Here is an 11,628-nt window from a genome sequence, read left to right on the forward strand (position 1 = left end):
TGCTTGGCCCCATGGCAATAAATTAGTAACTGCTTACTGACTAACAGTCGTGGCCAAAAGTTTTGAGAATGACACAAATATTTATTTCACAAAGTTTGCTGCTTCAGTGTCTTTAGATATTTTTGTCAGATGTTACTGTGGAATACCGAAGTATAATTACAAGCATTTCATAAGTGTCAAAGGCTTTTATTGACAATTACATGAAGTTGATGCAAAGAGTCAATATTTGCAGTGTTGACCCTTTTTTTCAAGACCCCTGCAATCTTCCCTGGCATGCTGTCAATTAACTTCTGGCCACATCCTGACTGATGGCAGCCCATTATTGCATAATCAATGCTTGGAGTTTGTCAGAATTTGTGGGTTTTGTTTGTCCACCTGCCTCTTGAGGATTGACCACAAGTTCTCAATGGGATTAGGTCTGGGGAGTTTCCTGGCCATGGACCAAAAATATTATGTTTGTTCCCTGAGCCACTTAGTTATCACTTTTGCCTTATGGCAAGGTTCTCCATCATGCTGGAAAAGGCATTGTTCGTCACCAAACTGGCCTGGCTGGTTGGGAGAAGTGCTCTTGGAGGATGTGTTGGTACCATTCTTTATTCCTGGCGTGTTCTTGAATGGTCTCAGGATGCTTACTGTTGGCATGACACAGGACTGTTGGTAGCGCCACCTTGTCTTCTCCGGACAAGCTTTTTTCCGGATGCCCCAAACAATCAGAAAGGGGATTCATCAGAAAAAATGACTTTACCCAGTCCTCAGCAGTCCAATCCCTGTACCTTTTGCACAATATCAGTCTGTCCCTGATGTTTTTCCTGGAGAGAAGTGGCTTCTTTGCTGCCCTTCTTGACACCAGCCATCCTCCAAAGTCTTCGCCTCACTGCGTGCAGATGCACTCACACCTGCCTGCTGCCATTCCTGAGCAATTTCTGTACTGGTGGTGCCCCGATCACGCAGCTGAATCAACTTTAGGAGACTGTCCTGGCGCTTGCTGGACTTTCTTGGGCGCCCTGAAGCCTTCTCTCAACATTTAACCGCTCTCCTTGAAGTTCTTGATGATCCGATAAATGGTTGATTTAGGTGCAATCTTACTGGCAGCAATATCCTTGCCTGTGAAGCCCTTTTTGTGCAAAGCAATGGTGACGGTACGTGTTTTCCTTGCAGTTAACCATGATTGACAGAGGAAGAACAAATGATTCCAAGCACCACCCTCCTTTTGAACTTAAAAGTGATAACTAAGTGGCTCAGGGAACAAAACATAAATATTTTTGGTCCATGGCCAGGAAACTCCCCAGACCTTAATCCCATTGAGAACTTGTGGTCAATCCTCAAGAGGCAGGTGGACAAACAAAAACCCACAAATTCTGACAAACTCCAAGCATTGATTATGCAATAATGGGCTGCCATCAGTCAGGATGTGGCCCAGAAGTTAATTGACAGCATGCCAGGGAAGATTGCAGGGGTCTTGAAAAAAAGGGTCAACACTGCAAATATTGACTCTTTGCATCAACTTCATGTAATTGTCAATAAAAGCCTTTGACACTTATGAAATGCTTGTAATTATACTTCGGTATTCCACAGTAACATCTGACAAAAATATCTAAAGACACTGAAGCAGCAAACTTTGTGAAAATAAATATTTGTGTCATTCTCAAAACTTTTGGCCACGACTGTATAGTCAGTAAGCAGTTACTAATTTATTGCCATGGGGCCAGTCAGTGTAAAACCAAAAACTTACCTTGACTTGGAAGAGTTCCAGTGTTGCATTGGATAGTCATAGCCAGCTAGCTAACATAGCATCCCTCTGTTTGAGGAGGGTGTTTGAGCAGGCTAAACTAGCTAGCTGCATTTGCTAGCTAAGTAAGCAAAAATGAAAGTGAAAATAAATCTCTCCCCCTCTTGCTTCTTGTTCATTTTTGAAGAAATTAATTTGTTAAAAACTGTTCCAACTATTGTATTTTTCTCTCTTTTACTCAACTATACCACATTTTATGCACTGCAGTGCTAGCTAGCTGTAGCTTATGCTTTCAGTGCTAGATTCATTCTCTGATCCTTTGATTGGGTGGAAAACATGTCAGCTCATGCTGCAAGAGCTCTTATAGCTTGGAGGTTGGACCTTCTCTGGAAGTTGTTACAATCACTGTGTAAGTCTATGGAAGGAGGTGAGAACAATGAGCCTCCTAGGTTTTGTATTGAAGTCAATGTACCCAGAGGAAGACGAAAGCTAGCTGTCCTCCGCCTACACCATGGTACTACCCTACAGAGTGCTGTTGAGGCTACTGTAGACCATTGCAAAATAGTGTGTTTTAATTGATTATTTGGTGACATGAATATACAGTGGGGAGAACAAGTATTTGATACACTGTCGATTTTGCAGGTTTTCCTACTTACAAAGCATGTAGAGGTCTGTAATTATTATTATTATATATTTTTTTATATATATTTTTTAAATTTTACCCCCTTTTCTCCCCAATTTTCGTGGTATCCAATTGCTAGTAATTACTATCTTGTCTCATCGCTACAACTCCCATATGGGCTCGGGAGAGACGAAGGTCGAAAGCCATGCGTCCTCCGAAACACAACCCAACCAAGCCGCACTGCTTCTTAACACAGCGCGCCTCCAACCCGGAAGCCAGCTGCACCAATGTGTGGAGGAAACACCGTGCACCTGGCTCCCTTGGTTAGCGCGCACTGCGCCCGGCCCGCCACTGGAGTCGCTGGTGCGCGATGAGACAAGGATATCCCTACTGGCCAAACCCTCCCTAACCCGGACGACGCTAGGCCAATTGTGCGTAGCCCCACAGACCTCCCGGTCGCGGCCGGCTGCGACAGAGCCTGGGCGCAAACCCAGAGTCTCTGGTGGCGCAGCTAGCGCTGCGATGCAGTGCCCTAGACCACTGCGCCACCCGGGAGGCGAGGTCTGTAATTTTTTATCATAGGTACACTTCAACTGTGAGAGACAGAATCTAAAACAAAAATCCAGAAAATCACATTGTATGATTTTTAAGTAATTAATTTGCATTTTATTGCATGACGATAAGTATTTATCACCTTACCAACCAGTAAGAATCCGGCTCTCACAGACCTGTTAGTTTTTCTTTTAGAAGCCCTCCTGTTCTCCACTCATTACCTGTATTAACTGCACCTGTTTGAACTCGTTACCTGTATAAAAGACACCTGTCCACACACTCAAATCAAACAGACTCCAACCTCTCCACAATGGCCAAGACCAGAGAGCTGTGTAAGGACATTCAGGTAAATTGATGAACCTGCCACAGGCTGGGATGGCTACAGGACAATAGGCAAGCAGCTTGGTGAGAAGGCAACAACTCGTTGGCGCAATTATTAGAAAATGGAAGAAGTTTCAAGATGACGGTCAATCACCCTCGGTCTGGGGCTCCATGCAAGATCTCACCTCGTGGTGCATCAATGATCATGAGGAAGGTGAGGGATCAGCCCAGAACTACACAGCAGGACCTGGTCATGACCTGAAGAGAGCTGGGACCACAGTCTCAAAGAAAACCATTAGTAACACACTACCCCGTCATGGATTAAAAACTCTGCAGCGCACGCAAGGTCCCCCTGCTCAAGTCAGCGCATGTCCAGGCCCGTCTGAAGTTTGCCAATGACCATCTGGATATCCAGAGGAGGAATGGGAGAAGGTCATGTGGTCTGATGAGACAAAAATAGAGCTTTTTGGTCTAAACTCCACTCACCGTGTTTGAGGAAGAAGAAGTATGAGTACAACCCCAAGAACACCATCCCAACCGTGAAGCATGGAGGTGGAACATCATTCTTTGGGATGCCTTCTGCAAAGGGGACAGGAACGACTGCACAGTATGAGGGAGGATGGACGGGGCCATGTATCGCGAGATCTTGGCCAACAACCTCCTTCCCTCAGTAAGAGCATTGACGATGGGTTGTGGCTGGTCTTCCAGCATGACAACGACCCGAGAACACACGCCAGAGGCACTAAGGAGTGGCTCCGTAAGAAGCATTTCAAGGTCCTGGAGTGGCCTAGCCAGTCTCCAGATCTGAACCCAATAGAAAATCTTTGGAGGGAGCCAAAGTCCGTATTGCCAGCGACAGCCCCGAAACCTGAAGGATCTGGAGAAGGTCTGTATGGAGGAGTGGGCCAAATCCCCGTGCTGCAGTGTGGGCAAACCTGGTCAAGAACTACAGGAACGTATGATCTCTGTAATTGCAAACAAAGGTTTCTGTACCAAATATTAAGTTCTGCTTTTTGATATATTCAAATACTTTATTTCATGCCAATTAAAATTTGCAATTAATTACTTAAAAATCATACAATGTGATTTTCTGGATTTTTGTTTTAGAATCCCTCTCTCACCGTTGAAGTGTACCTATGATAAAAATTACAGACCTCTACATGCTTTGTAAGTAGGAAAACCTGCAAAATCGGCAGTGTATCAAATACTTGTTCTCCCCACTGTATTTAGTATAGTTTAATCTAAAAAGGCAAACTTTTAAATGTATTACTTTTTTAAAATGAAATTCACTGAGGGGCCTCCTGAGTGGCACAGCGGTCTAAGGCACTGCATCACACTACAGACCCGGGTTCAATCCCAAGCTGTGTCATATCCGGCCGTGACCGGGAGTCCCTTATGGGGTGGCGCACAATTGGCCCAACGTTGTCCGGGTTAGGGGAGGGTTTGGCTGGACGGGCTTCACTCGGCTCATCACACTCTAGCGACTCGTGGTGTGCTGGGCGCCTGCAGGCTGACTTCGGTCGTCAGTTGAACGGTTTTCCTCTGACAAAGTGGTGCAGCTGGCTTCCGGGTTAAGCGCGTGGGTGCTAAGGAGTGCGGTTTGGCAGGTCCTGTTTCGGAGGACGCATGACTCGACCTTTGCCTCTCCTGAGCCCGTTCGGGAGTTGAGACAAGATCGTAATTGGATATCATGAAATTGGGTAGAAAAAGGGGATGGTCCTCCCCTTCCTCCTCTGAGGAGCTTCCACTGTTGTAAACATAGATCAGGGGTGGCCAACCCTCTTAGAGAGCTACCTCTAGGCAGGATGATTTTCTGTGGTCCTATTTTAAAAGGGATAGCCTAATTCACCCAAATTAATGACATATTTACATGTTTGTTTCTTATGGACAAGGAAAGACTGCAATCCATCATATGGTTAGTCACTGCTACCAACTGTTAATATTAGCATGTTCTAACCAAAAACCAATGTAATTCAATCTCCCCCAGTTAACATACTCTAAATACTATGCCCAAATAATCTAAAATAACTTAAAACCAAGTGGTTGAATTTTGAGTGTGTATTCGACTTTAAAAAAGAATCCTGAATACATCCAACCTGTGATAAAAAAAATACAAATATTTCACCCTGGTCAAGGGCCTAAACAATGTAGAATTGCAGGAAATAAGCTTTAAAACATCAATTTTCCTCAACTAGGGGTGGCGCCAATGACTTTAACCGTAGGAAATCTCTCTCCAAGCTATCTTCGAAAGTTAGCAGCCCTGTCTACGAGTTCATCTGAACTCGCTGGGGAAGTACAATGCCTTCAGAAAGAATTCATACCCCTTGACTTATTCCACATTTTGTTGTGTTACAGCTGTTGGAAAGCAGACTGGACCAGGTTATCCTCTAAGATTTTTCATGTACTCTATTTTGTTGATTTTTATCCTAAATAACTCCCTAGTCCTTGCCGATGACAAGCATACCCATAACACAATGCAGCCACCATCATATTTAGGTTAGTATAGTGGAGTAACTACAATGTTGTTGATCCATCCTCAGGAGAAAACTATCTTCACCATGCTCAAATTAATATTCAAGGTCTGCTTTTTTCCCCCCTTTACCCATCTACCAATAGGTGCCCTTCTTTGTGAGGCATTGGAAAACCTCCCTGGTCTTTGTGGTTGAATCTGTGTTTGAAATTCACTGCTCGACTGAGGGACCTTACAGATAATTGTATGTGTGGGGTACAAAGATGAGGTAGTCATTCAAAAATCATGTTAAACACCATTGTTGCACACAGAGTGAGTCCATGCAACTTATGTGACTTGTTAAGCACATATTTTCTCCTGAACTTATTTAAGCTTGTCATAACAAAGCGGTTGAATACTTATTGACTCAAGACATGTCAGCTTTACATTTTGAATTAATTTGTAACATTTTCTAAAAACATAATTCCACTTTGACATTATGAGGTATTGTGTGTGTGCCAGTGACACAAAATCTAAATTGAATCTATTTTAAATTCAGGCTGTAACACAACAAAATATGGAAAAAATAAAAGGGGTGTGAAAATGACCAAAATGGCCTCATTGCCAAAATCCCAAAGTATCCCTTTAAAGGACACAATGCTGGGTTCATGTGAGACTGACCTCTCCTGCTGGACCCTGTCCAAAGCACACAATCACATTTACTCTGAGTTTCATTTAGAAAAATAATTGTTCCACTGATAATGCACTTTGATGTTTTCAAATAGTGGAAAATGTTAATGTATGTTCTTTGTTACCTTTGTTTGTTATAAAAGTCTCCTTTGCGGAGGTCTATTGGAGCATCTATTGACCAGTCACTCTTCATGGACACACAGGTGGGTGCAGGTGAATGAGGTCTTTTTGCCTGGATTGTGCTTCAATACAACAAAGAGACTTTTAGAGGTGAATAACAAACCAAATGGTTTTAGTTGGCACAGCAGATTACACCGAGCTTGATGCAAGTGAAGCAAGGTCAGAAAAGAGTAGGTACTGCGCATCTTAAAGGGCAGGTGCTTTTCTGACCTTGCTACAAAATTATTATCCTGATTATCTTCAGTGATAAACCACAAAAGCAAAACAGTAAATCAGCTGTGAAGTAGGTTTTATAAGTAAACAATGGTAATGATGGCAACACTTTATTTGAATGTACACATTAGCCCCTAAATAGTAGATTATAAGTGTATATGTTACATGGTGGAAAAGTGACAGGTCCTTTTGGATCTGGGTTGAGCAGGTAGAGTGGAGTAGAAAGTACTTTTTCTAATTTCAGTCACAGTGGCCATTCTCCGGCTCAGGAACACATTTGAAACCCATGCAAGTTAAAAATGAATCAACAAACTACAAACAAACCATAAAGACAGAAACCAAAAAGGGGCACAGGACGTGATGCATTCCAGGAGGCATGCGTCCATTTTCTTTAACAATTTATCTTACGATACTCAGTAGCCATGTGCTCTCACCAAAATGCTGCCCAATATTGTGCGCGAAGAAACACTTGTGAAAAGTGGGTGAGACTGAGTGGATTCGATTAAGCTGCTCTGGGTTGAACCGGGTTATGCCCTGTCACGTGAATGGACAACAACGCTTAGGCTTCTACATACTATATACATTTTACGGACACAGTATATTTCACAATAGTTATCTTTTTTTTTTAAATGTTTTAGTCCCATTCTTTAGCTCCACTCAACCCCATTATCATTGTCAAAATGATTTACATTGTGAGACAACAGCGCTCGTCTTACCTTTGGGCTTCTTTGTCAGGTTTCTCAAAGAGACTCCCTTTGGAGGTCTTGCCTCCCTTCTGTCTATCTCCTTGGAGGCTCATTTTAGGCTGTGCAGACGAGGTACGCTACGATAAATAACCTATTGTTGTGGAAATTAAAACAAGTTGAGACAGTCATCAACCTTGACTAAGTAGGCTAAACTTTGTGCAATTTGTGCACCCATCATGTTGAAGTTATAACTTGTGTTATGTTGTACTAATGTTGTAATATGGTTTTTCATTTTACATTATTTTGCTTTAAATATTATAGACTCAGCTAGTCCTTACCTTGCTGCTTGCTCCTCTCCAACTACGCAGTTAACAATTGTGAATACTTTCACTTTCGATAAACAACAAATGAGGCCTACTTAAAAAAATATATATATAATATGAGGCCTAATCACTAGTCTCTAAACTGAATGAATTTGTCCCCACATGGCCAACATGATAAAAAGAAAATGTTACACAAAAGTGCCACATGTCATCAAAAGTAAAACATTCTCGTTTATGGTTTCCAAAATTGGGCATAGAATAACAGAAAACAAATAAAAACGTTTCAAATAGTTTTTTTCATACCTGGAAGTACACGCCCCCTAACATAATATTCACGGCGCATAGAGGTGTATTTACAGTGGTTGAGCTGCAGTGTCCGATGCACAGAGAAAGTATTAGACGTTTGTGTGACAGGAAAATAAAAATAGTAATGTTAGCCGAGATGCTTAACTTTTGTGAAACATCACAGCACAGTTGAAAAATATATGCCAAATAGAAATCAAAACTGGATCGTGTTCAGAGCTAGATGGAAGGGGTTGAGTGGAGCTGAAGAATGGGACTAAAAACAAACAAAATTACTAAAATATACTGTGTCCGTAAAATGTATATAGTATGTATNTAAAAACAAACAAAATTACTAAAATATACTGTGTCCGTAAAATGTATATAGTATGTATAAGCTGGAAGTAGAAGCCTTGTTGTCCATTAGTTTGTTCCAATTAGGGGAGGGATGGTCGGGTTAGGTGAAAATAATAAAAGGAAAATATATTTAAAATAAATATTTTAGATAATTTACAAAATAAATATGGTGGATTGGAAATGATGCAGACAATTACATTGATGGAAGCCACAATATATCTGCAATATTAAAGCTGATCTACCCCCTAACAAAAAAATGATATATGCACACACACACAACCGGTCAAAAGTTTTAGAACACGTACTCGTTCAAGGGTTTTTCTTTATATTTACATAGTGAAGACAACAAAAAAACTGTTAACAAAATATATTTTATATTTGAGATTCTTCAGTAGCCACCCTTTGTCTTGATGACAACTTTGCACACTCTTGGCATTCTCTCAACCAGCTTCATGAGGTAGTCATCTGGAATGCGTTTCAGTTAACAGGTGTGCCTTGTTAGAAGTTAATTTGTGCAATTTCTTTCCTTCTTAATGTGTTTGAGCCACAGTTGTGTTGTGACAAGGTAGGGGTGGTATACAGAAGATAGACCTATTTAGTAAGAGACCTTTTCCATATTATGGCAAGAACAGCTCAAATAAGCAAAGAGAAACAACAGTCCATCATTATTTTAAGACATGAAGGTCAGTCAATCTGGAAAATGTAAAGAACTTTGAAAGTTTCTTCAAGTGCAGTCCCAAAAACCCATCATGCGCTATGATAAAACTGGCTCTCATGAGGACCGCCACAGGAAAGGATGACCCAGAGTTACCTCTGCTGCAGAGGATAAGTTCATTAGTCACCAGCCTCAGAAATTGCAGCCCAAATAAATGCTTCAGAGTTCAAGTAACAGACACATCTCAACATCAACTGTTCAGAGGAGACTGTGTGAGTCAGGCCTTCATGGTCGAATTGCTGCAAAGCAACCACTACTAAAGGACACCAATAAGAAGAGACTTTCTTGGGCCAAGAAACACGAGCAATGGACTTTAGTCCTGTGGAAATCGTCCTCTGGTCTGATGATTCCAAATTCAAGATTTTTGGCTCCAACCGCCGTGTCTTTGTGAGTCGCAGAGTAGAAGAACGGATGATCTCCGCATGTGTGGTTCCCACCATGAAGCACGGAGGAGGAGGTGTGATGGTATGGGGGTTCTTTGCTGGTGACACTGTCATGATTTATTTAGAATTCAAGGCACACATAACCAGCAATGGCTACCACAGCATTCTGCAGTGATACGCCATCCCATCTGGTTTGCGCTTAGTGGGACTATCCTTTGTTTTTCAACAGGACAATGACCCAACACACCTCCAGGCTATGTAAGGGTTATTTGACCAAGAAGGAGAGTGATGGAGTGCTGCATCAGATGACCTGGACTCCACAATCATGAGACCTCAACCAAATTGTGATGATTTGGGATGATTTGAACTGCAGAGTGAAGGAAAAGCAGCCAACAAGTGCTCATTATATGTGGGAACTCCTTCAAGACTGTTGGAATCCATTCCAAGTGAAGCTGGTTGAGAGAATGCCAAGAGTGTGTAAAGCTGTCATCAAGGCAAAGGGTGGCTACTTTAAAGAATATAAAATATATTTTGATTTGTTTAACAATTCTTTGGTTACTACATGATTCCATATGTGTTCTTTCATAGTTTTGATGTCTTCACTATTATTCTACAATGTAGAAATAAAGAAAAACACTTGAATGAGTAGGTGTGCCCAAACTTTTGTCTGGTACTGTGTGTGTGTGCGCGCGCGCGCACGCATCTAATATACAGTGATCCCTCGCCACTTCGCGGTTCACTTATCGCGGATTCGCTATTTCGCGGATTTTCATAATGCATTTTTTATTTTTTTTTGGTGCATTGTGCTCTGCATTCTGATTCGCTAAAAACTCACTCCCGCTTCTTGTATCAAAACATGCTACGAATTGTGCTATCATTTTGTCGTCTCGTGCAGTTATGTGTACGTACATAAAACAGCTTGGCAAATTTACATTAAGTTGGCCAAATTATCTTGTAATTTCGAACATCTCCTAAACCCATAATGTCGACGAAACGGCCTACACGTGAGTCACTGTATTTGTATACATGTAATAGTTGCTAATTGTAAAAAAACAAAAAAGTTTTCTATTTCGGCGATTTCACTTATCGCGGGTCATTTTCGGAACGTAACCCCCGCGATAACGAGGATTACTGTATATAATATAAACACCCAGGAAAAAAAAGAAACATCCTCTTTACTCCTCTTCTTCCTCTGATGGACTCCTCTTTATTTCAGCAAACTTAACATGTGCAAACATGTGCAAACTAACATGTGTAAATATTTGTATGAACATAAGATTCAACACTGAGACATGAACTGAACAAGTTCCACAGATGTGTGACTAACAGAAATGGAATAATGTGTCCTGAACAAGGGGAGGGGGGGTCAAAATCAGAAGGTAACAGTCAGTATCTGGTGTGGCCACTAGCTGCATTAAGTACTGCAGTGCATCTCCTCCTCATGGACTGCACCAGATTTGCCAGTTCTTGCTGTGAGATGTTACCCCACTCTTCCACCAAGGCACCTGCAAGTTCCCAGACATTTCTGGGGGGAATGGCCCTAGCCCTCAACCTCCGATCCAACAGGTCCCAGACGTGCTCAATGGGATTGATGAGTCCGGCTCTTTGCTGGCCATGGCAGAACACTGACATTTCTGTCTTGCAGGAAATCACGCACAGAACGAGCAGTATGGGCGGAGCTAGCATGTTGGAGTGAACGGCGGCGTGTGAGAGGCTCCTGCAACTTTTTTGCGAAATTAATCTAACTTAACCTACTTTATGATACTTTTCCAACAAACGTTTCTTTCTAATACAACATTGTAACTTTCTGTGTAAAAATGCCGAGTAATAAGCGACCAAAGGACAATAAAGTCGCATCGGAGGCCCTACTCCACACCAAACAACGAGACAGACATGGCGGAAGGCACAGGCAACAACGTGACACTTACAGAACTTACCCGGGCTTTGGGAGAACTACGTGTTGCTTTAGCTGAGGATCTTAAGGCTACTATTGCTGAACTGGACACCAAAATCGAGAAGCACCATTCGAACGGTCGCTTCGCAGGGCAGAGTATTGTGGACCTTGGAAGTTCTTGAATTCAACGCTGGTAGGATCGCCCGACTTAGAGAAGCTATGCTCGCCACTG

The 11,628-nt window shown here is 42.1% G+C and overlaps 2 protein-coding genes across 3 annotated transcripts in view; one reads left to right on the top strand and one right to left on the bottom strand.

The window, feature by feature from the left end:
- Nucleotides 1-7,589, bottom strand: part of LOC111960438 (NLR family CARD domain-containing protein 3-like) — a 24,735-nt gene extending 17,146 nt beyond the window's left edge. For both annotated transcript variants that reach the window (XM_023982432.2, XM_070437945.1), the window contains exons 1-2: nucleotides 7,473-7,589; nucleotides 6,489-6,605 (exon numbers count right to left, since the gene is read on the bottom strand). In XM_023982432.2, coding sequence (XP_023838200.1) covers nucleotides 6,489-6,605; nucleotides 7,473-7,555 — 200 coding nt within the window. In that variant the 5' untranslated portion in view covers nucleotides 7,556-7,589. The remainder of the gene's footprint in view (nucleotides 1-6,488; nucleotides 6,606-7,472) is intronic.
- The window catches only part of LOC111960188 (zinc finger protein 892-like), an 83,021-nt gene that overhangs the window by 43,387 nt on the left and 28,006 nt on the right, over nucleotides 1-11,628 (top strand). The window lies entirely within an intron of this gene.

Source organism: Salvelinus sp. IW2-2015, linkage group LG37 (genome assembly GCF_002910315.2).
Source record: "Salvelinus sp. IW2-2015 linkage group LG37, ASM291031v2, whole genome shotgun sequence".
NCBI classification, from domain to species: domain Eukaryota; kingdom Metazoa; phylum Chordata; class Actinopteri; order Salmoniformes; family Salmonidae; genus Salvelinus; species Salvelinus sp. IW2-2015.